At 57.0% G+C, this 23067-nt stretch overlaps 3 protein-coding genes across 9 annotated transcripts in view; 2 read left to right on the forward strand and 1 right to left on the reverse strand.

Moving 5' to 3' along the window:
• The window catches only part of PDE4C (phosphodiesterase 4C), a 28232-nt gene extending 18676 nt beyond the window's left edge, over positions 1-9556 (forward strand). For 3 of the 7 annotated variants that reach the window (XM_059696205.1, XM_059696206.1, XM_059696208.1), the window contains 14 exons: positions 1462-1641; positions 2155-2191; positions 2282-2355; positions 2495-2547; positions 2902-3014; positions 3094-3187; positions 3658-3821; positions 4014-4112; positions 4522-4686; positions 4770-4869; positions 5534-5688; positions 7225-7347; positions 7600-7782; positions 8304-9556. In XM_059696205.1, coding sequence (XP_059552188.1) covers positions 1462-1641; positions 2155-2191; positions 2282-2355; positions 2495-2547; positions 2902-3014; positions 3094-3187; positions 3658-3821; positions 4014-4112; positions 4522-4686; positions 4770-4869; positions 5534-5688; positions 7225-7347; positions 7600-7782; positions 8304-8660 — 1897 coding nt within the window. In that variant the 3' untranslated portion in view covers positions 8661-9556. Of the gene's footprint in view, positions 1-681; positions 833-1461; positions 1642-2154; positions 2192-2281; positions 2356-2419; positions 2548-2901; positions 3015-3093; positions 3188-3657; positions 3822-4013; positions 4113-4521; positions 4687-4769; positions 4870-5533; positions 5689-7224; positions 7348-7599; positions 7783-8303 lie in introns of those variants that run through there. The other 4 variants (XM_059696209.1, XM_059696210.1, XM_059696207.1 and 1 more) reach the window with 4 other exon arrangements.
• A 4162-nt stretch (positions 9557-13718) lies between these two features.
• On the forward strand, positions 13719-18879 carry RAB3A (RAB3A, member RAS oncogene family). The gene is made up of 5 exons (XM_059696212.1): positions 13719-13876; positions 14936-15163; positions 16157-16275; positions 16944-17068; positions 18075-18879. The coding sequence occupies exons 2-5, from the start codon at positions 14936-14938 to the stop codon at positions 18263-18265; spliced, it is 663 nt and encodes a 220-aa protein (XP_059552195.1). The 5' UTR covers positions 13719-13876; the 3' UTR covers positions 18266-18879.
• Positions 18880-18927: 48 nt separating this feature from the next.
• MPV17L2 (MPV17 mitochondrial inner membrane protein like 2) lies at positions 18928-21763 on the reverse strand. The gene is made up of 4 exons (XM_059696213.1): positions 21467-21763; positions 20713-20883; positions 19986-20062; positions 18928-19889 (listed from the first exon to the last, which is right to left on the reverse strand). Exons 1-4 carry the CDS (start codon positions 21651-21653, stop codon positions 19704-19706), a joined length of 621 nt encoding a protein of 206 aa, XP_059552196.1. The 5' UTR covers positions 21654-21763; the 3' UTR covers positions 18928-19703.
• Positions 21764-23067: the final 1304 nt, after the last annotated feature.

A 23067-nucleotide genomic window follows, 5' to 3' on the forward strand; every position in this document is an offset into this window, starting at 1 on the left:
ACTCCCAGGCCTCCCCTCGGAGCGCGGGTCCGTGTCTGCCGCCGGCAGCCCCCCCGCCCCCCCAGCCAGGCGGGTTAGTGTTTGGAAGCCCGGCCCTCCACGTGACGTCACGAGGCGGGAGCCCGGACGCACGCGCGGTAGCGGCTTCTCGTCTCCGCTGAAGCCGAACTGGCGGAGAGCAGCCGGACAAAGCCAAGCGCGCCCGAATCCTCCGAGTGTGGCCGAACAGAGCCGAATGTTCCCGAACGCATCCGAACCTGCCCGAGCGCGGTCGGACGCAGCCAAGTCAGAATGAACTCGCCCGACCGAACTCAGTTGGACCACGCCCAATAGAACTTACTCAAACCCGACCCCGCTGGACCGAATCCAGCCGAACCGGACAGAATCCTGCCGAATCCCGGACGGGTGACCTGGCGGGGGACCAGGTGGACACGGACCCTTGGCCAGAAGCCCCAAGTTGTGGGCGGCCCCCGGTGTCTACCTGTCTCCCGCCTGCGCTCTCAAAGCCCGTGACCTGCGGCAGCCCTTCTCCATTGCTAACTCCCCATTCAGAACCTCTGTTCTTGCTCACGTCCCCGCCCACTCTTTCTCTGACCTCTGACCCCAAGGAGAATGAGCATAGATTCTCCATTAACCAGTCAGGGTGTGGCGGGAGGGAGGGACCGGGCTGAAAGAGCGAGGCGGGAGGAACTGAAGATTGCTGGGAGCAAGGGGTGCTGTGGGGAGGATGGTGCTCCGGGAAGCGGGCATGGCCCCCAGCGGAAGCCTGGAGGTGGAAGCGTACAGGCAGAGCATTCGCGTGGAAATGAAGCAGAAGTAATAGATCTGGAGGGTAAAGGATGTGGGGGCGTGGTCGACTAGATTGGAGCGGGGCCAAGTGGGCTGAGGGTGTGGGCTGGGGGAGGGGACAGGTGACCCAAACTGGCTGGGGCGGGGCCTCTCCCGCTGTGGGGACCCTTGGAACTGGCCTGATTTGGGCAAGATCTAGACCCCTCCAGAGAGGAGAGCCCGGATAGTCAGTTTCCAGTCTCTGTGACCTTACCACGCGACCTGGACCTCAGTTTCCTTCTTAGTAATATGGAAGCCCAGTTGTCATTCTCTGGTGCTCAGCTGTAACGACCTAAAAGCGCCCTCGGAGAAGACTCTACCCATGCCTATATTACAGACAGGATAGTTGATGTCCAGAAAAAGGCTGAGACCTACCCATGGGCACACAGACATTTGGGGACAGATCTGTAGCTCACGTTCTGGAGTCTAGACTGGTCCCAGTGGGAAGGCTGGTGCCAGGTCCCTGGGGGGTGGGGGTGGGGGGTGACTGTGAGGCAGGTGGACGAACTGTATGCTACTCCTTCATGGCCCATCTTTTGGCTCCCGGGAGGATGTGAAAGGACAGGTTGGAGCGACCAAAGGCCATCCGCTTGCCAGGCCCTTCGGCTCTGACCATGCCTCATCTGTTTCCAGCTTTGACCTGGAAAATGCACTCTCACGCGGGAGAAGCGCCCAGGACCCTCAGGTCGGGCCTGGCCCTGGCCAGGTCACCCAACACAGCCAGCGGCGTGAGTCGTTCCTGTACCGCTCCGAGAGCGACTACGAACTCTTGCCTAAGACCATGTCCCGGAACTCTTCTGTGGCCAGTGACCTGTGAGTCTGGGACTGGTGGGATGACACCTACTCGTCTCTTCCTCCTTTTATTATTCCATTTAGCACACCTCCTTCAAGTGGCTTTGTGTGCTGGGTTTTGAAGTTTAAGTAGGAGTTTGTCAAGCAGCCACTTACTCAGTTGAACTTGCCTAGAATGATATCTGGTGATCTGTGCTTGACTTTAGGCTTGGGTTGGGTGGCAATCCAGAAACATTAAGGACAATTAGTAGCAACTGAACAAACACCTTAATTAGACCTTCCTGGTAGCCATAATAAAAGGGGAAATAAAATAATATCCCTGCTTCACCCGGGACTCAGTTTCCTCATGTGTGAGGTTGGAGGGGCTTCCAGAGAAGAGCCAGGTAAGGGGAGCCCAGGGATTAATAGGGCACCAGAAGGAGTTGTGAGGGAAGGATGAGCTCAGCGGAGGGCATAGTGTGGGCAAACGCTGTGAGATGGGACCGCGCTGGACAGCTCCCTGGCCACCCTTTCTAATGTCCTCTCTCCCCACAGACATGGAGAAGACATGATTGTGACGCCCTTTGCCCAGGTGGGTGCCCACTCCTCCCCCTTCCTGCGTGAGGCAAGCAGGCGAAATCGACCCCCCCTTTTCCAATGCTGATCATCCCCCTCCCAACAGGTCCTGGCCAGTCTGCGGACTGTTCGGAGCAATGTTGCTGCGCTAGCCCACCTGCAAGGCCAAAGAGCAGCCAAGTACATAGGGGTTGGGCGGGGGTGGGGCCTGGCAGGGAGAAGGGCAGGGCCGGGAGGAGGGGCGGTGGCCCACAGGTGGGCTGGATGGGGTGGGACCATTTGGGTGAGGTAGGCCACCCCAGAGCGGACTGTACTGCAGGAAGACATCCATCGGGAACCCTCCATCTGGCTGTCAGCCCCCTCCTCCTCCAGGTAATTCTCCTGCTCCTACCCCTCCCTCACGCTATGGGACCGCTGCCAATTTCTTCTCCGTGGTGACCGCCCCAGCCCGTGGACCCTTAGGCTGTGCTCATTGTAACCCTCCAAAACACCCTCAGGGCCGGAGTCTGCCAGGCCCAAATGGCAGATGGGGAGGCTGAGGTCCAGAGAGGGGCGGAGACCTGCCCAAGGTCACACAGCCACTGGGGACAGACCTGGAACTCAAATCCTGGGGTCTGGAGTGGCCCCACTGGGAAGGGCTGTAGGTTCTAGATGTAGACATGGAGTCACGAAGGGGCGGGGTCACCGAGTGGGGGTGGGGCAGGATCCTGATGGCTCAGCCCCCAGAGGACACTGGGCAGAAGCTGGCCTTGGAGACACTGGATGAGCTGGACTGGTGTCTGGATCAGCTGGAGACACTGCAGACCCGGCACTCGGTGGGGGAGATGGCCTCCAACAAGGTGAGGAGGGCCAGCGAGCGGAGATCATTGGCCGCCGCCCGCAGTGCCCCCTCATCACTGTCCTCACCTCCCCCGGCAGTTCAAGCGGATGCTGACCCGGGAGCTGACTCACTTGTCTGAAACCAGCCGCTCGGGGAACCAGGTGTCAGAGTACATTTCCCAGACCTTCCTGGGTGAGCTGTGGTGGGCCACTGCCTGGGCACCATATGGAGGTAGGAGGAAAGGAGAAAAGACCTCCGTCAGGGGAAGGCAGAGCAGCCACCTGGGTGAAGGACGGCCGGGCCGGCGGGAGGAGCAGAAGATCCAGGAGGGGGGGCCATTAAAGCCAGGGTTGTGAAGCATGAGTAAAAGTTTTCCTAGAAGGAGATGGAGGAAACCAGATAGCTGGGTCTCCAGCTTGGGAGAGAGAAAGGACACTGAGCTGTTTGGGGGGAAAACACTGAGCCTCAGGCTCTCAGAAGAGGTTACTGAGATCAGCCACGAAAAGAGGGTAGATAGGGACTTTGCTCTGAGCTGACTGGGATTCAGGTAAAAAGGAAATAGGTTGATCCTGACACTTAGCAAAGTCTGGGACCTGAGACGAGGCAGGACAACCCTAGCAGGTGAATCGGCTTCTCTGAGTCCCACCCTGCCCTCCTTCCAGACCAACAGACCGAGGTGGAGTTACCCAAGGGAACCCCCAAGGAACCCTCGAGGCCCATGTCCCAGATCAGCGGCCTGCAGGGGCTCCCCCACAGTGCCAGCCTCTCCACAGCCACCATCCCATGCTTTGGCGTCCAGACTGACCAGGAGGGGCAACTGGCCAAGGTGGGTTCCCAGCTAGAACGCTGAGACCTGGGTTAGGGTTCTGGCTCTACCTGGATGCCCTATTGTGAGCCTCAGTTTGCCCACCTGTATACTGGGCAAGTGGGGCTAAATGTAAGCTCTGGGGGAGCGGCTCACAGGTTCAGAGTCTGGGGAAGTTGGGCCTGGGTCAAGCTCCAGTTCTTCACATTTTAGGAACTGGAAGACACCAACAAGTGGGGGCTTGATGTGTTCAAGGTGGCAGAGCTAAGTGGGAACCGGCCCCTCACAGCCATCATATTCAGCATCTTTCAGGTACCTCCCATGACCTTGCCCACCAATACCCCTAGATTTCTTTCAGCCCTTCCGACCTCAAGACCTTAGGGGACACATATCCTTCAACTCCTTAACACCCCTGAGTGAAATCATTTGAGCAGGGCATTGAAGGATGAATAGGAGTTCACTAGGCTGAACAGGTCATTGCTGATAGTCAACAAGCCTCGGCCATGGACCCAGGCCTGAAGAGACCTGGTCTGGGGGGACTGTGTGGGGGTCAGAGATAGACCAGAGGGGAAGGTCAAGGACCAAGTGATTTCAGAATTGAGGGCATCCTGGAAGATGGGGCATGTGAGAGGTGGATAGAAGTTCAGAAGGAGAGAAGGTGTAGGAACAGTGTGTGCTGCCGCCTGGAGGAAGTCCTCACTGGGGGCCTGTGCTGAACCAGAAACGGGACCTGCTCAAGACGTTCCAGATCCCAGTGGACACACTTGCCACCTACCTGCTGACGCTGGAGGGTCACTACCACGCCGACGTGGCCTACCACAACAGCCTGCACGCCGCTGATGTGGCCCAGTCCACGCATGTGCTGCTGGCCATGCCCGCCCTGGAGGTATGGTCCTATAGACTGGCGGGGCAGGTGCAGGGCGCAGTGCAGAGAGCCGCCGCTCAGCGCTGATGCCCATGCCCGCTCAGGCTGTGTTCACAGACTTGGAAGTCCTGGCTGCCATCTTTGCAAGCGCCATCCATGATGTGGACCATCCTGGGGTCTCCAACCAGTTTCTCATTAACACCAGTGAGTTAGGGGCCCTGGTGACAGGCCTCCACCTGTCCATCATGTGATCCCCAGGGGCCCCAGCCCTGCTCTGAGCCGAGTCGGCCTGTTCACAAAATGGCTGTGCGATCTTCTCCTCCTGGGGTATTCAGGGCGGGTCCGGGTGCATAGTAGACACTCAACAAATGAGAGAATAACAAATGCGGCAGAGCTCATCGGAGCCCACCGAGATTTTGAAGGTTAGGGACCTTTGAGGTACCTGGAACACTCCGTCAATAAGCAATTATTGGGCACCTCTTGTATACACCCCAGGAGAGCCCTCTCACTCGAGGGTCCCAGAGTCTCATTGGATAAAGATTCAGTTGTTCATTCAGTCAGCACTTAGTACACACTCTTTCCTGCCATGCCAAGTCCCCAAGGAGTCCCCAGTCTCGAGGAGGCAGAGCAGAACACAGATGCCCCCAGCCCTGTGGAGTCAGGGCCTGGCCCGAGAGAGAGAGAGAGAGAGAGAGAGAGAGAGAGAGAGAGAGAGACACGGGGTCATAGAAGGCTTCCTGAGGAGGGGGCTTTAGGGTTGGGGCTTCAATGCCCGAGTAGGAGTTTGCCAAGAGTTCACCGAACCTGCCTTTGGGTGAGGCGGGTTGGTCGGGCGGACGGCGAGGCTCTCCACCTTCCTCCCCCACAGACTCGGAGCTGGCGCTGATGTACAATGACGCCTCCGTGCTGGAGAACCACCACCTGGCTGTGGGCTTCAAGCTGCTGCAGGCAGAGAACTGCAACGTCTTCCGGAACCTCAGCACCAAGGAGTGGCTGAGTCTGCGCCGGATGGTCATTGACATAGTGAGGCCCCAGCGATGGGTGGGCGGGGCGGCCCCACCGTGGGGTCTGGGCGTGCCTCCACTCTGAGCCTGAGCTTCCTGGGCTATAAATGGGGCAATGACCCTAAGCCCTGGGTGGGGTGACCAGGCCCTTGGTCCTGGCTGCGGTTTACGCATACGCGATAGGGAAACTGAGCCTCTGGGGTTTCAGGTGCAACTGTTTTGAGCCTTTAGTCGTCCGTCTGGTGTTTTTCTGGTTGGAAGACACCAGTAAGTGTTGGAGTCTCGTGCCTCATTCAATCACTTTATAAGCATTTGTTGAACACCTGTTGTGATGGCCGAGACAGTTCTGGCCTTTCTGAGATTACAGTTTATGAGGGAGACGGACACGTGGGTGGGAGCGATGATGGGGACCCCGAAGCAGAGCTGTGATGGATGACTTGTAGGCAGAGCTGTGATGGGGCCATGCTCAAGGTCAGGTGGGGCTCCCCCAAGAGGAAACCCTGAGATTGGGGTCTGCAGGGTGGGGAGGGGAGGGGCTGGTGAGGAGTGTTGTCAGCAAAGAGAACAGCATGTGGGGAGGGCTCAGAGGAAACGCAGGCTCCCAGGGAAGAGAAACTAAACATTTGCTGAGACAGAGTTGGGGCCTTGGGTGGAAGGCACCATTTGGGGGCCACCTGGAGGTTTGGGAAGAAGATTTGAGACTTTTGTCTGATTCTCAGAGAAGCCCATGGGCTGCGTATTGGTTATTCCTGGGCTGGGTTCATATGGATCCAGCAAAGTTTTTTTTTTAAAAAATATATTTTTATTGATTTCCGAGAGGAAGGGAGAGGGATAGAGAGATAGAAACATCAATGATGAGAGAGAGTCATTGATTGGCTGCCTCCTGCACGCCCCCTCCTGGGGACCGAGCCTGCAACCCGGGCATGTGCCCTTGACCGGAATCGAACCCAGGACCCTTCAGTCTGCAGGCCGAGGCTCTATCCACTGAGCCAAACCAGCCAGAGCCAGTGACGTTGATTTTTAAACAATTATGTTTGGGGCCAAACTTCCCTCCAAATTGCTAAAACAGCCCTCCCAGGCACACATGGTCATAGGGAGATTTGGGGAGCACCAAGTCAGGTTCCTCCCAGCTTCAAGACCACCTATGGCTCCCATGGCCCTCTGGGTAAGTCCCCCACTCCTCCCGAGGCCCTCTCCGTTCCAGTCAACCTCACTTGCTCCAGCCATAAGTGTTTCCTCTATGTTCCCCAGCTCGTCCAACCCCAGGGCCTTTGCACAGGCCATGTCCTGGGCCGAGCCTCTCTGCTGCCCTCAGCCCCCACATTTAATCTTTAACGTGTGGAATGCATCCCATGAGCCTAAAGACCTAGAGGTGGAGCCCTTGACTCAGCTCCTCTTGTGAGCTGGGTTTGCCGCCAATCTCATGACATCCCCCCATTTCCTAGATGAGGGCGCAAACGCAGAGGGCTGAGGGTCTGAGGGGTGTGATGTCTGGGAGGAAAGGGTGGGTGGGAGCAATGCTCATGCCTGTCATCCCCCCCTCACCTGCCCTCAGGTGCTGGCCACTGACATGTCCAAACACATGAACCTCCTGGCTGACCTCAAGACCATGGTGGAGACCAAGAAAGTGACGAGCCTGGGAGTCCTGCTGCTGGACAACTACTCGGACCGCATCCAGGTGTGTGGCTGGGCTGGCCCTGGGTTTCCACGCCTCTCATTTAGCTACACTCATGAAGCGTCGCCTGTGTGCCAGACTTGAAGAAACGGAGGCAAAAAGGCTCACGTGGCTGTGCCTTAGCCACTCCTCCCCCTCCCGGGCCTCAGTTTCCCCACCTGGAAGAGGGGTGTGTCCATAGCACCGACCTGGCCATGGGGGTTAACCGGGCCTGGGGTGGCCTGGCCCGAGCCCTCCCGAGCCTCGTCTCCTCAGGTCTTGCAGAACCTGGTGCACTGTGCTGACCTCAGCAACCCCACTAAGCCGCTGCCCCTGTACCGCCAGTGGACAGACCGAATCATGGCTGAGTTCTTCCAGCAGGGAGACCGTGAGCGGGAGTCGGGCCTGGACATCAGCCCCATGTGTGACAAGCACACAGCCTCGGTGGAGAAGTCCCAGGTCAGAGGGAGACCGGGTCAAGCTGGCAGGCACTGGGGCGGGGGAGAGAAAGGAGTAGCTGAGCCGACCCCCTGAGTTCTGGCTGGACCCCTGGCTGGTCAATGAGGGAGTGTGGCCCAAGGGCGTGGTCTGCCCGGGGCTGTGTGGGGTCAGGCGGGGAAGCATTCTCTCTGGGCTACAGGGAAACGGATCTGCACTCAAGGGGGTTGAAAATGTCTATTCTGAGTGATGTGGGGCCCCTGGGGGGGGGTCTTAGTCTGGGGGCACATACACCTAGCCCTGAGGGGTCTGTGCTGGGTGGAAGGAAAGACTTAGGGGTTGGGGGAGCCCAGAAGGGGCAGGGGAGACTTTCTAAAAAAGGGGTTGTTTGAAGGTTTTGAAGGATGAGTAGGCGTTGGGAAAGGGCATGCCCGGGAGAGAGAACAGCCTAGGCCTGGAGGCTTAACTGGGTCTGGGTTCCATGGTGCCTCACAGCACAGCCACCCCCCTCCTCCCCCCCGCAACCCCATATCACCCCCCAGGTGGGTTTCATTGACTACATCGCCCACCCACTGTGGGAGACCTGGGCTGACCTGGTACACCCAGATGCACAGGACCTGCTGGACACACTAGAGGACAACCGCGAGTGGTACCTGAGCAAGATCCCCCGCAGCCCCGTGGATCCCACCAGCCCTGAGCAGGGCGGCCTCGACAGATTCCAGTTTGAGCTGACTCTGGAGGAGGCAGAAGAGGAGGAGGAGGAGGAGGAGGAGAGAATGTTGGCCCAAGAGGCCTCAGAGTCACCTGACACTGACCTCCTGTCCCCGGAGGCCAGCTCAGACCCTGGGGCCTTATGCCTAGACAACCAGAACCGTGGGCAAGCCCTGCATGGACCATGAGGGCAATGTAACGGCTGAGCCATCTGGCTCCTAATGGCCCCTAATGAGGGGTGGACTTTCCAGGAAGAGGTTCCAGATGACTCATGCCTTGCCTTCTCCACACATTGAGGGGGACAGCCTTAGTTATAGGCAAGTTTCAGGATTGAAGCTGGCTGGGGTCCACTCTGACCCCGGGCTCTGCTGAGCTCTCCTCCTCCAGCGTCTTCTCTGACGTTGGGGCTGGGTCAGGCCCAGCTTCTCCAGTGGTCACTCTTGAGCCACACCCATCACTTACTCTTTCGTTCTTTATCAGATATTTATTGGGCACATACTGTGTGCCAGGCCTGTGCCTGCTATGTGCCCCTGGGGCAGCCCTGTGCAACGGGGTGAGGAGTCAACCCCAAGGAGATGCCCCCCACAGGCACCTCCCTTTCATCTGCTGGGGACCTTGAATGGGGAAAAGCTTTGTCCGGTCCCAACTCTGGTTCTGGAGCTCTGGAGGGGGTGGTCAGGGGGCAGCAGAGAGAGGGCTCTGTGTGGGGACATCTCTGAAGATTGATGTGGCCTGTTGCTTTAAGTAGCTGTGATTTCTGTCTTCAGGTGCCTCTGGGTGCACCTGTTCTCTCTGACCTCAGGACCTCCTGCTGGCCATTCCCCCATTCTCCCTCTTATAGAACAGCAACAAAAGCACACAATTCCTGTCACCCCTACCGCGGGTCTCTGTATCTCCCAATTCTGAGGGTGCCCCAGACACTTCCTAGGGAGGCCTCCTGGGCCTCAGTTTCCCCTCTATGGCCTGATCCTAGTATTTGGGTAAACTTTGGTTGAGAGGTAGTGTCTGTGAGCACCCTGAAATATCTTAGAAATCTGGGGCATTGAACGTTTCTCTGGAGTTAAATAAACCTTATTAACTTAAACTAGTACGTCTATTTCATGGATGGGGAAACTGAGGCACAGAGCAGTCCTGTGGCCTACTCTAGGCCACGCTGCTGGGTGCTGGACATTAGCTCGCGGCGCCCCCTGGCGGCGGGAGGCGCGGCGAATTTGGGGGTCCTGTTCTCCTGGCTGGCCTCCCTCCCCTTGGCATCTCGCTTGCTGGATCAGCCTAGGGCAGGGGCGGATAGGCCGCTCTGTGCTCAAGTGTCAGGTTCAGTTCCTGTCTCCGGAAGGCTCAGTCTTCCACCCTGGAACTTGCCTCCTTCCCAGCGTGCCTGAACATTTATGTGTGACACAGGTCCTCCCAGCATCCTCTGGCTTCCAGAACAGCTCCCTTCATTACTAAATCACTCCACTGATAATTCATCATCACAATCAATGATGAAATTCCACAGAGGGAAAATTAAACGTCATCTGGGTCATGAACTTGGTGAATTTGCTTCTGGATCTTTAAAAGGCAAAAATTTTTTAGGGAATGATTATTTGCAATTTTTCTCCCTGTCCCTTGACTTACAAGTAATGCATGCTCACCTTAGATAATTTGCAAATAATGGAAAGAATAAAATAAAGTTCAGTTATAACCTCATTCATAAACCACCTGTCTTCAGCATTTCACCTTATTTCCCTCTGGATTTTTCTTCACCCATTCATAAGAATACTAGTATATTCCCCTTGAATTTGTGCTACAGGCATCCTTCTCGCCCTCTGTTACTGATTGCACTCTACCCACTCTGGCTTTCCACACCGAAACACAGCCCCACCTCAGGGCCTTTGCACATGCTCAGCTCACCACCTGGAATGCTTCTTTCCTCCTTCATCCTCACCGTTGGGTCTCAGCTCAGCGATCTCTCCTCTGGGAAACCCTCCCTAATACCCCACTCCAGGCTGGCACTGGTGGAAGCTCTGGGGAATTCTTTGATTCATGTCCGTCACTCTCTCCAGACCATGATCCGGATGCCTGGGCCGGGTCCACTGCACCATCTTCAGTGTCCCCAAAATGGACTTTGACAACTTCTGCAAGTCCCTTAACCTCCTGAAGCCTTGGTCTTTTCATGGATAAAGTGGGCTCTTGGTGAGGGTCACATAATCGCAATGACAGGTAACATTTGAGGAAAGCATGTCCTGAGCTAGGCACTGAGATACATGCTGTTCAGGGTCCTTGCCTTGGTGGCCCACCCTAAACCCAAAGAGGAGGGTGGGAGAAAGTCTTTGGGGCCCTAACCGGTTTGGTTCAGTGGATAAAGCGTCGGCCTGAGGACTGAGGGGTCCCGGGTTCGATTCCGGTCAGGGGCATGTGCCTTGGTTGCAGGCACATCCCCGGTGGGAGATGTGCAGGAGGCGGCCGATCGATGTTTCTCTTTGATCGATGTTTCTGACTCTCTATCCCTTTCCCTTCCTCTCTGTAAAAAAATAAATAAAATATATTTTAAAAAAAAAAAGAAAGTCTTTGGGGCTCCTTGGAACGTTTAGTTCTTGTGACCCCCTAGGGCAGCGGTTCTCAACCTGTGGGTCTCGACCCCTTTGGCGGTCGAACGACCCTTTCACAGGGGTCACCTAAGACCATCCTGCATATCAGATATTTACATGACGATTCATCACAGTAGCAACATTACAGTTATGAAGTAGCAGCGAAAATAATTTTATGGTTGGGTCACAACATGAGGAACTGTATTTAAAGGGCCAGAAGGTTGAGAACCACTGCCCTAGGGTGACTCCCAGGGCCTTGGTTTGCCCTCTATAAAGGGGAAAAAATTGCCTGCTCCACCTCCCTCCCAGAACTGGAGAGGAGCTGTCCCTTAAGCTTGTTTAGTGAGTTCCAGCCTCAGGATGGTTCCCTCGCTCACCCTGTGGCCAATTCCTCCTCCTCCTCTAGGTTCCTGCTCAAATGTCACTTCTCCAGAGAGGTCTTCCCTAAACTCCCTGGTCAAAGTCACCCCTCCTCCCTCCACTCATTCATTCAGTCATTCATTCCTGTCATACCATCATAGGACACCTACTGTGGCACAGGTGTAGGTACTCTCAGAGCTCACAGGTGGCTAATGGATAAACACATCAACCTCACCATTTCTGATGTGTCAGGAAAGAAAGGTGTGATAGGAAGGACAGGGTGACATTGGAACCTCTGGAAGGAGATGGTGGGGTTGATCAGGCTGAAGGGGATGGGAGAGCAAGGGGAGGGAACAGCTAGGGGACAAGTGCTCTAGGGAACAGCAGGTGCAAAGGTCCTGAGGCCAGATCACACCTGGAACCAGTGAAGGAGTGTCTGACTGGAGGAGAAAGAGGAGATGGGAGTAACTGGTGGGGACTTTGTGGGTCCTGGGTTTCAGGGAGGAGTTTGGACTTTGCTGAGTGGGGCGGGACCTGGGAGGGTTTGGGGTGCTTCTCCCATCCAGCTCTGTCTCTTCCGCCAGACAGGAGACCACCCCAAACACAAAGCTCCCCATCCCCCGGTCAACCATCTCTAGTTCCAGAGCCACATTCTGATTCTAAGTAAGAAAGGCCTTGCGTTATTTTTATGTTAAAATACAAATCTGTCTGCGCAGAAGCTGTTGCACATTGCTGTGGTGTTTTCCCTGAGGAAAAAAAAACAGGTATTTCCAAGTGCCACCCACAGACGAAGCGGAAAGCAGGAGGGTCAGGGAGCCAAGGGGCCTCACGCTCCTGCTTCCCCTGGGTGCCTGGACCAGCCGCACCAGAGCTGGGACTCTACTGCCCTCTTTGTGTGCGGGAGCCTGGGGCGGGATTCTTTATTTCTGTATGTATTTCCTGAATTTTCACAATTCCCTGCAGTGGGTTTGTGATACTCTCATAGTCTAAGTGGGGGAGATGGACAAAAGTGTTACCCGGAAGTAAAACAGATTTCCCCAGTGCAGGCGGAGCAGGAGGGACCCTCTGCACGCCCAGGGCGCGGGGACAGGCGTGCGTTGAGGGGGCGGCCTCCAGGCGCCGAGTTATTCTGGTTTCTCGTCGCCTGCGCAGCTGGAGAGCTTTTTATAAACAGGACGCGACTCTCCCCCCTCCCCGCCTCCTGGGGGCCATTCGGGGAATCGGAGCCTCCTGGGGAGCGGAGGGAGCGGGGCCGGGACCTGGAATGAGGGCCCGGTGTCTCCTTCTCCCGCCCCCCGCAATGCTGTCTCCCCCGCCTCAATATTTGTTGGGGGGGGGGGGGACGATGGAGCATCTCAGCCCCAGAGCCTCACCGAGTCTTGTTTCCCCAGGAGGGAGGGGGCCTCTCCGGCCCTGGCTTTAACTCAGGAACCAGGGAGGGGAGGAGCCCAAGCCCGGCTGGTACCCTCCTCGCGTCCGGCGCTTTTACCCTGGGCTTTGCAGGTTTAGGGGTCCGGCGGTTTCTCCGCCCTACTTCTGCCTTTTCTTAGAATTCTTCTCTGGAGAATGGGGGTCGGCAGGAGTGGGGATGTTGGAGCGTCCATCTGCCCCTTCCCTTTTTCTGGGAATTGGTGGGGAGGGTGACTCTACTGGTCCCTGTTTCTTATTTCATCTCAGAAACCGGGTGGTGCATCTATCAGCCAGGCCCACTTTGGGGTCTTTCATCTCAGGAAATGGACGGGGTCTCCCAACTCCTATGTCCGCTTTTTCTTCTTTTGTACTTTTTTGAACCCTGTACATAGGAGGTATGGAGCAGCTCTCCACCTCTGGTTCTCTTTTCTAAAATTGGAAAGGGGGGGCGTTGGGGGGTGACAGGAGAACACAGCTTCCTGGTCTGGGTAGGGGCCGCCAGTGTCCCACCTGGGGAGAGCGGTGGTGGGGAAGGGGAACGCCCCCCAAACACCGGACCCCCTCCAGGCCTCGGCCTCCTGGCACCCACGGCTCGGGAGCCACTAATGGACCGAAGGAGGGAGATAATAATCACTGATTGGCTGCTCGGCCCGTCGCTCGGATGCTTAGGCCAGTTAGAGGTTGCTGCGTAGCCCCGCCTCCATGACACTTACAAGGGGCGGAACCAGAAGGCGATTCCGCCCCTCCTGTTACGTTCCCGCCCACTATTGGATGTGCACACTGGGCCCCGCCCCATTTGTGCGTCAATCTGCGCAAGAGTCCCGCCCCTTCCAGCTCTGAGGGCCGCACTGGGCCTCCTCTTCTAGCGCGGCTCCGCCCCAGGATGGCGTCACGGCCGTGTCTGCATGTGAGGCCCCGCCCCGCTCTTTGCAGGACGTCACCGCAGACTGCAGGGGCTCCAGCTGCTGCCGCGCAGCCCTACATCCTCGCACGGGAGGCTCGTCACCGTCGCCGCCAAAAAAGTCGCCGTTGTTGTGGTCGTCACCGCATCGGTGCAGGGCAAGGTGAGCTCCTGGGAGGCCTGGTGCGCTCCCGCTGAAAGCATCTAAATAAACTTCATTTGGATGGTGGATTGGCAGGGTTAGGGGAGGAGGTTGGTGGGGGTTAAATAGAGGGAAGATGAGGTAGTCTCAGGCCTGGGGAGGAGTAGGGCCCTGGCTCCCCTCACCTGCCCTACCCTCATCCCTCTTACCCCCGCCTCTGCGGCGGAGGGGGAGGGGAGGCGAGTGCCTTGCGGGAAACTGCGTGCGCGTGCGCGGGGTGTGCACACGCGTGTGCGCGTCCGCCGGTGTGGGCGGGTCTGTATGCACCCTTGCGTGTACCTGAATATGCTCATGTGACTCCGTGTGGGTCCTGACCCAAATATGCCCTTGCTGCACGCTTGTGGAGAGAAACGCAAGGATTGTGCGTGTGCGTGCACGGCTGTGTGCATACGTACAGGGGAATGCGTGCCTGTGTGGGTTACGTACACACACCTGCATGTGTGAAGGGCGCCGTGTGCACGTCTGGGTTTGCACCTTTACATATGCATGCCGGTGTGCAGACAGGCGTCTGCGTCTCTGTTCTGTGTTCCGAGTGTGTTGTTACCGGTGTGTGCCCTGCTGTGTGCACGTGAGCGTGTGCATGCTCCACCCCTATCACGTGACGCAGCTGCCTCAGCTTGAGCTCCCCCAGCCTGGAATTGGGGCTGCAGATTTGCATCCAGGCGGACTGTCCGGGTGTGCCCGCTTTGGGTTCTGAGGAACATAAATGATAGATGGGGGGCGGGGCCGGCCGCAGTCACCCCCTCCGGGCACAGCCCTAGGGTGTAGGGTTACAGCCTGACCTGGGGCACAGGGGTATCCTCATCCTGGCTTCTCTGAACTCCTTCCTGAAATACACTCCCCTTCCCCCACCTTTCAAGGTCACATCAGGCCCTCTGCCCTGGGTTCCACAGTTAGTAGTACTGGGGCTTCTGGTGGAACGCTAGTTCCTCTCTGTGGCTCTAGAGTTTCCTCCATCCTGGGCCTGGACCTGGGGATGGCAGAGGACCCCTCACACTAGCCTGTGCCCCACATTCCCAGATGGCGTCAGCCACAGACTCTCGCTATGGACAGAAGGAGTCCTCGGACCAGAATTTTGACTACATGTTCAAGATCCTTATCATTGGTAACAGCAGCGTGGGCAAGACATCGTTCCTCTTCCGCTATGCGGACGACTCCTTCACACCCGCCTTTGTCAGCACTGTGGGCATAGACTTCAAGGTCAAGACTATCTACCGCAATGACAAGAGGATCAAGCTGCAGATCTGGGTGGGTCCAGCTGGGGGGCTCCTAACTCCATCACTCTCCCTCCCTTCCCGGAAAAACAGCCCCAGCCTTGCCCATCTCTTCATTCATTCACACAACTGGGCGTTTACCATGTGCCTACTGTGCACCCAAGGCACAGAAGGGAGAGCCCTCCTCTTCCACGGGAGCTTAGCCAGTGCTCGCCAGGGCTGAGGGATGAGCCAGTGCTGGGTTCTTCCTACACCTCCTATCTGCAGGAGCATCACTGGGCTGGTGCCTCAGTTTTCTCGTCTGCAAGTTCTTCCATGTGAGTCTGAGGTTTCACCAGATGTTGGCCCCCCAACCTCATTGCCTGGGACAGGCACCTCCCCAGGGTCACCTGGCTGCCTCCCACAACCCCAGAGAGATCTGAAGGGGCCTCCGTGGGCTCCCACCTCACACAGGGTAAACCCCAAACCCCACCCTGGCATGGGAGACCCTGCCTGGTCTGTCCCTGTGATACCGCCATCCTGTCTCCCTCCATTGCTGCCTCTGCCTTACTTTTCCTCAAACTCACCAAGCAGTCCACGTCAGCACCTTTGGCCTGGCTGTGCCCTCTCACTTCCTTCAGGCCCACATTTATTTTCCTCCTCAATCCTTACCGCCCTCGGATATAGTATACATTTTCTTCCATGTGTTTATTTTCTGTTTCCCACACTTGGGCTGTCAGTCCCACAGGGGCAGTGATTTTTATCTACTTTTACAGCTGTGCCCCCAGTGCCCAGTGTGGTATATGGCACAGGGCAGTGCCCTGTACACGTGCATTGATGAATGAGGGGACAATTCTGCAGGTGCCGGACTCTATAGGATGATTGAGCACCACATTCTTGGTGCCGGCGGCTGGCTGGCTCTCCCTGGCCCCCTGTGCCTCTGGGCAAGCTCTGGGTCTTGCGAGAGCTGGACTGGATTGTCTCAGAGCTCATTTCCACGGAAGAACTCGCATGGGGGTCCTCTCTGACCCTGTCTCTTCTTCCTCAGGACACAGCAGGGCAAGAGCGGTACCGAACCATCACCACAGCCTACTATCGGGGTGCCATGGGCTTCATCCTCATGTATGACATCACCAACGAGGAGTCCTTCAACGCTGTGCAGGACTGGTGAGCACCCCCTCACCCCCTCTCTCAGACTGTCTTCTGAGCTGGGTTTGTTGCAAAGCCTGGGGGGTAGGCTGATGAGGGGTCCCTAGTCCCTTGACAGATATATAAATAACAATATTGGAGGCCCAGACCTGCTGTCAGTCTATAATCATTAAAACAGCAGGTCTGTCCCTGTGATACCTCCACCCTGTTCTGTCTCCCTCCACTGCTGCCTCTGCCTCATTATTCCTCAAACTGTCTTCTGAGGAGTAATGAGGCTCAAAATAACAGGGGGAAAAGGATTTCAGGTGGAAAAATGAAACGAAACATATGGAAAAAAATCTGAGGGTGTGGGGGGAGAACAGACAATATAAGGACAGTTAACACTTCTGCCCAGAAGTAATGATAAATTTTAAGAAAATTTCTGATTTTGCTGAGGAGAGAGAAATTCTCTCTGGGGGCAGGAATCTGGGAAGGTGAAAGAGATTGCTTGAAAGAGAGATTTTGAAGAGCAGGGAACTGCTGAAACAGACACCCACAGACAGCAGCGCGTTTCCGGCAGGACAAAGGCTGGAGGAGAAACCGAACCTGCCAGGTTCAAGGGAAATGGGGAGCTGAGGGCTGGAGAGCGGGAAGGAGTGGAGCTCAGACCCTCCAAGCCCTAACCTGCCCATTGCCGTCTCCTCCAGGTCAACCCAGATCAAGACCTACTCGTGGGATAATGCGCAGGTGCTGCTGGTGGGGAACAAGTGTGACATGGAGGACGAGCGAGTGGTGTCGTCCGAACGCGGTCGGCAGCTGGCTGACCACCTTGGTGAGTGCCCGGAGGGGCTGGACACCTACAGGCTAGAGGAGGGACGCTGAAACCCTGAGGGGAAGGGCCACACCCAAGGCCTCACAGCAAAGCCAGATGAGGTCTGGATGCAAATCCAATCTACTCTTTCGGCAAACTGGCCGTGACCCAGGAACCATGTACGGTGGGTCTTGGTAGATTCATCCTGACGCCTTCACTGCCCAGCCTCATGCTGGGTGTTGCTGGCCCCAGCTGTGGGGGATATAAGCACTAGGGCTGGGGAAGTCCAGTGGGGATTGCCTCAAAGTCTTCGTGGAGGAAGGACACTGTATCTGGTTAAGACAGGGTGGTCCTTTAGGCAGAGGAAACAACTTGGGCAAAGGCCAGAGTGGGAAAGACCCTATGCATTTTGGCAAATGCTTTTACACAGTTGCAACATGAGGGCAATTGGGATGAATGGGGCCAATGATGCAGGGTCTGACCACAAGCTGAAGAGCTGGGCCCTTCCTAGGGCAATAGGGAGCCACAGAACGTGAGCAGGCGCAGGCATGGCTGGATGTGAATGTCAGATAACAGCAGGGACAGTGTATGGGACTGGGCCACATGGTGAGTCTTACCAGGGCCTCGGGGACGATGAGAAGGGGAGTTTTATGTGTGGGTGTGTTTTTTAAAATTTTTTATTTAATTGATTTTAGAGAGATAGAGAAACAGCACTTGGTTGCCACTTATTCATTGGTTGTTTCTTGTAAGTGCCCTGACTGGGGATCAAGCCCACAACTTTGGCACAGCAGGACGACACTCTAACCAGCCGAGCTAACCAGCCAGGCCAAGAAAGGGACAGTTTTCGGGTGAAGAAAGGAGGGCAGGAAACACAGCGCTGACCCAGTTAAATGTCACTTCCCCACGTTACTCCCCAGGGCCTTTATGGTGCAGTAGGCACTAGGAACCTCCAGTGGTTTCTGACCTCAGAGAATGTCTTGGGGAGCGGGGGGCCCAAAGTCTTCACCCCTTTCTTCCCTGACCACAGGGTTTGAGTTCTTTGAGGCAAGTGCCAAGGACAACATTAACGTCAAGCAGACCTTTGAGCGCCTGGTGGACGTCATCTGTGAGAAGATGTCCGAGTCGCTGGACACGGCTGACCCTGCTGTCACAGGCGCCAAGCAGGGCCCACAGCTCACGGACCAGCAGGCGCCCCCACACCAGGACTGCGCCTGCTGAGAGCTGGCCTACCCACCCCCGCCCTGCCCTCCCCAACCACCTCCCGGCCCCTCCTGACCACGGGCACAAGACCCTGCCCCGACCGAGCCGTAGCCCGTCACCCTTATTTATTATTGTAGCTATTTATTTATTTATTTATTGGCGATATCCCCTGGGGGTCGGCACCACCACCCCCTGCACCCCACCCTGTACATACAGCCCTGTCTCTGCTCTGCCGTGGCGTGTTGTTGCCCCGCGAACTCACCACTCATCCTCTTCTCCAGACCCCACCTTTTTAAAAAGTCACCCCATCTATAGCTGTTTTGAAGAGGGGGCCAGATGACACCGGAGGGCAGGGTGACCAGGTGATGTCAGGCAGCCAGGCCTGTCAGCCCCTTGGCCACAGTGGGATCTCAGCATGGGCCACAGGATGGGTCAGAGCCTGACAGTGGCCCACCTCGCTCCTGGTCCCAAGTTTTACCTTCTTATTTTTAAGCGGGGGCTGCAGTGGTTCCTCACGAACCTGGGGATACCCCCACAGACCTGACGTCATGAGTGTCAAATGTGCTCCCAGTTCTCCCAGGAGATGTCATGACAACACTACACACACCCAATAAAATGGATGGACGATGCTATGTCTATGAGTGCTGCCTGCCAGCGCTGGCTATGCTCATCTGTGAGACTTTCAGTTACAGAGAGAATTTAATGAAGTTTCCACAGCCCACAATCAGAACATGGCCCTGGTGCTGCCCAGGCCAGGCCCTGCTGAGTGGACAGGCAATGTCCCCACCTTTGTTCCAGGGCTCAGAGCCCAGCCCAGCCCAGCAGTTTTGAGGGCTTGGGACTGGCTGGGCGGCCGGGGCCCAGTGCTGAAGATGGGACATCCTGGTCATAGGGGCTCCCAGTGAGAAGACCTGGGGGATGACTGTCCATCTTCATGGTTATGTTCCAGATGGGAAGACGAAGGCCTGGTAGTGGGCTTGGAAGGGGCAGCCCAGCCAGATGCCCAGGGGTGGGGGTGGGGGTGGGGCTGGAATTCAGCCCAGGACCCTGCCCTGCTTTGGGCCCATCCCCCTTCCCACCCAGGTGGGTGGTCAGCTGGAATCAGTTTTGCCTCATCTGGCATCTAGTCGAGGGGGTGGGGCAACTCTGTCCTCACCGGGCCACCCATGCTGGGGTGTCAGGGTGCCTGGGGTCGATCCACACAACAGGGTCTGGTCACATGCCACCTTCATCCCTTCCTCCGGCTCCTCACCACGCCCTCCCTTGTCTGGGGGTTGAAGTCAGCCTCACTGAAAAGATGAGGCAGGGACCTGGCTAAGGCCCTGTTGGACTGCTGAGAGGGGCTCGGTCTTCCCCCTGCTGGTGATCAGCTTCCCGCCTGCCAACCGTGGGGTGCGGATTGTCAAGGGCACAGGAGGCCCTCACCCCGGAGGGGAGCTGGACTGCCATTTGGGGCTCACATGTGTGGCCCCTGAGAAGTTTCCTGGGTGCCTGGTCTGTCCCCTGCGTTCACCCGGTACTTCAGGTAGGAAAGGTACGTGTCCCAGCCCAGTGTCAGGCCATTGATGTAGGTGACTCGGAACTGGGGGGGCACAAAGAGGAAGTTCACCAGCTGCGCCGCAGGCCACACGCACCAGTCAGCCTGTGGGGAGGGACAGAGCGTGGTAAAGGGTGGGCCCCGGGAGCCGTGGGGGGAGGAGAATGAACGGGGCGGTGGGGCTCGGGGTACCATGCCCACCTTGTAGAATTCCCAGAACTTGTCCCGAAGCTCCTGGCAGCTCTCCTCCAGGGACTGGCCCTCTAGGCTGCCAATACCTGGGGAAGAGATGAGCATGTCAAAGGTTAGGGAGTCCTGATGATGGAGCCCGAGGGGAATGACCGGAGAGACACAATGTCCCGGGCAGAGGAACCTGACACTTAAAGGCCTGTAGGCGTGTGGTGGGTGTGGAGAAACCACAGGTGGGGGGGGGGGGGGTCACAGTGACAGGTCCATCTGAAGGACAGGGACACACCCTTCCTGATGCTGAGGCTGTTTTATTACCTGTCCTTCACCGATGAGGAAGCTAAGCCTGTGGGGTGGGGAACAGGTGAGGACTTTCTTCCTGGAGGCAAAGGCTGGGGTGAATGCCCCATCGGCTCTTCTTCCTTCAGGCCATCCCTCTACCGGCTGACGCCTTCAGGTCTCTGCCGAGTTCCTCTCCTCTGGGAACCCCTTCGCCCCTTCCCGCCAGAGCAGCCCCATCAGACCCCGTCCCCATCCCTCCTGCACTTAGTGCCATCGTCTGTGCTTCTGCCACTCACACCTGCCCCCACGAGGTCTGTCCTGTGACCCAGCCTCCAGTCCGGGACCACCCACCAAGGGAGGTGCATCCGAAATGCCCCTGGCGTCCCCCCTAACACAAGGCTGGCTCGGCCCCTCCTGGCCTAGGAGGGTTTGCAAAGCTCAAGCTCATGGGGCTCCTTACCCAAGAAGTACCAGACACCCAGCAAGGGCGAGGCCACCAGCTGGTCGACGAGGACCTTCCTGAGGACGTTTGGAAGTCCACGGAGGCCGGACGCAGGGAGCAGGCGGTCCAGCCAGAGGTACCAGTAGTGTAGGAAGGGGCCCATGCTGCAGCCCACAGCAAACATGCTCACTGAGGGCAGTCCAAGGGGCGGGGGGCAGGTCAGTACCTTAACCTCCCGCCCACTCTCCCTGGGGAAGCCCAGCGCCCTCCAGAGACCACCCAGATGGTCTCCCACTGCCAGGCTCCATCCCAGGGGCTGCTTTTACATCTCACCGCCTCCCTTCACCGCCCTGCAGAGGATTCTACCATCGCCCCTATTTCCAGAGAAGGAAACCGAGGCCAGGGCACACGCCCAGGCTGCCGGGGTCCACCCCCGGGTGCAAGGTCCCAGGCTGAGTGCTCATCCCTCAATGCAGGAGGCAGGGAAGCAGACGAAGGGGTGGGCGGGGACGAGACCCGAAGGGTGGGAGTGGATGGACACGCTCCGAGTTGGAGGAAATGGAGCCTGGGGAAGGGATGGGGCAGAGGCCCGGGTGGGAGGGGAGACCCGGGTAGCGGCTGTCAGGTTGTAGGGTGCGCGCGGAGATCAAGGGTCCTGCCGGGGACTCGGCCCGCGGGTTAGGGGTCATGGCCCGCGGGTACGGTCCAGGGGTTTCCAAATCTGGGGTCGGGTCAAAGGTTCCCTGGGGTCAAGGACTAGCAGCCTTCTCACCTGAGCGCCGGGGGTCGAACTTCTGGCCCGGCCGGGCGCGGATCTCCCAGGACTGGCGCGCGCCGTCCCCGGCCGCCATGAGAACGCCACAGCCCAGCGTGTTGGTGAAGAGCAGCGCGCGGCCTTGGAACATGGGCTGCCCCGCTGCCCACAGGCCGCGCAGCCAGCGCCAGCCACCCGACGCCATCGCGCGCGGGGATCCAGGGACCGGCGCTCCGGGCCACCCTGCCCGCGGCGACCAATCGTGCGTCCCGGCTGCGCCCGGGATGTGCTGACTGCTTGGTGCTCCACTTTGCCCGCCCTGAGAGGTCTTATCCAATGAAAGGCCGACATCCTACCCCTTGGCCAATCCCTAAACGAAGACGGGCATAGCCGTATGGACCAATCACAAGCCACGCTTGCCAATAGCTGACGTATCACCTCGTTTCCCCGCCCCTTTCTGCACTGGCCTAAGGGTAACTGTCGTCACATTCTTTTTTTTTTTTTTAAATATGTTTTTATTGATTTCAGAGAGGAAGGACTAGGGAAAGAGAGATAGATGAGAGGGAATCATTGATCAGCTGCCTCCTGCATGCCCCCTACTGGGGATTGAGCCCGCAACTCAGGCATGTGCCCTTGGCTGGAGTCGAACCCGGGACCCTTCAGTCCACAGGCCGACGCTCTATCCACTGAACCAAACCAGCTAGGGCCTGTGGTCACATTCTTACCATCTCAGACCGCACTGACCAATCTCAGGCCACCATTACGCCTGTCATCCCGCCTCCCGCATTGAGATGGCCAATCTTAGACAGTTATCACGCTCTATGGTTTTAGCTCTCCCTATTTCCAGATTCTCGCGAGATTCCTGAGCAGGCATTCAGGCCAGTGGCCATGTCAGCTACCGGGGCGGAAGTCTAATCCCACAAAGACTCACTGTGTTGGAGGCGGGGCTACAGTTCCGCTACGCGCAGCCGCGTGGGAGCCACAGGTCCAGAACTTGACCTTGGTCTTGGCTGTTACCTGGGCTTCTGACCGTAGTTCCACCATAGTAATGAGAGTGGTAGGCACTGTTCCAAGCTCTGCTGCTGCACAAATAACTGTACACCCATGCTACTTCCCGTGTTACTTACTGTAAGGGAAAATGTGAGTTTCAACGGAAACCTATGCATTCACCTACAGGAATAGGGTGTCACAAACTACAGTCTGCCGGCCAAATCCTGCCACTGCCTCTTTTTGTGAAGCCCACAAACTAAGAATGTTTCTTACATTTTTGCATTGGTCAGGGAAAAATCAAAATAATATGGGGCATGTGAGAATTATATGAAATTCAAACTTCTGTGCCCATTGGTTTGTGTTGCTTACTGTCATTCCAATGAGGTGTTTCAACAAAGACTTTGGCCTGTAAAAACTAAACTGTTTATTATATGGCACTTTACCCCCCAAAAATTGCCCTTCGGCATATTCTGATTCTGATTCTATGGACACTTTTGTTAACTTAAAAACATTTAATCCTGTAAAGAATTTTTGTGAGTTTATTTGAGCCAAACTGTCGACAATTGCCAGGAAGCAGAGTCAACGGATTGAGATAATGCTCCAGAGAATGGCAGTTCTTTTCATCTATT

The sequence above is a fragment of the Myotis daubentonii genome, chromosome 5, assembly GCF_963259705.1.
Source record: "Myotis daubentonii chromosome 5, mMyoDau2.1, whole genome shotgun sequence".
Lineage (NCBI taxonomy): Eukaryota > Metazoa > Chordata > Mammalia > Chiroptera > Vespertilionidae > Myotis > Myotis daubentonii.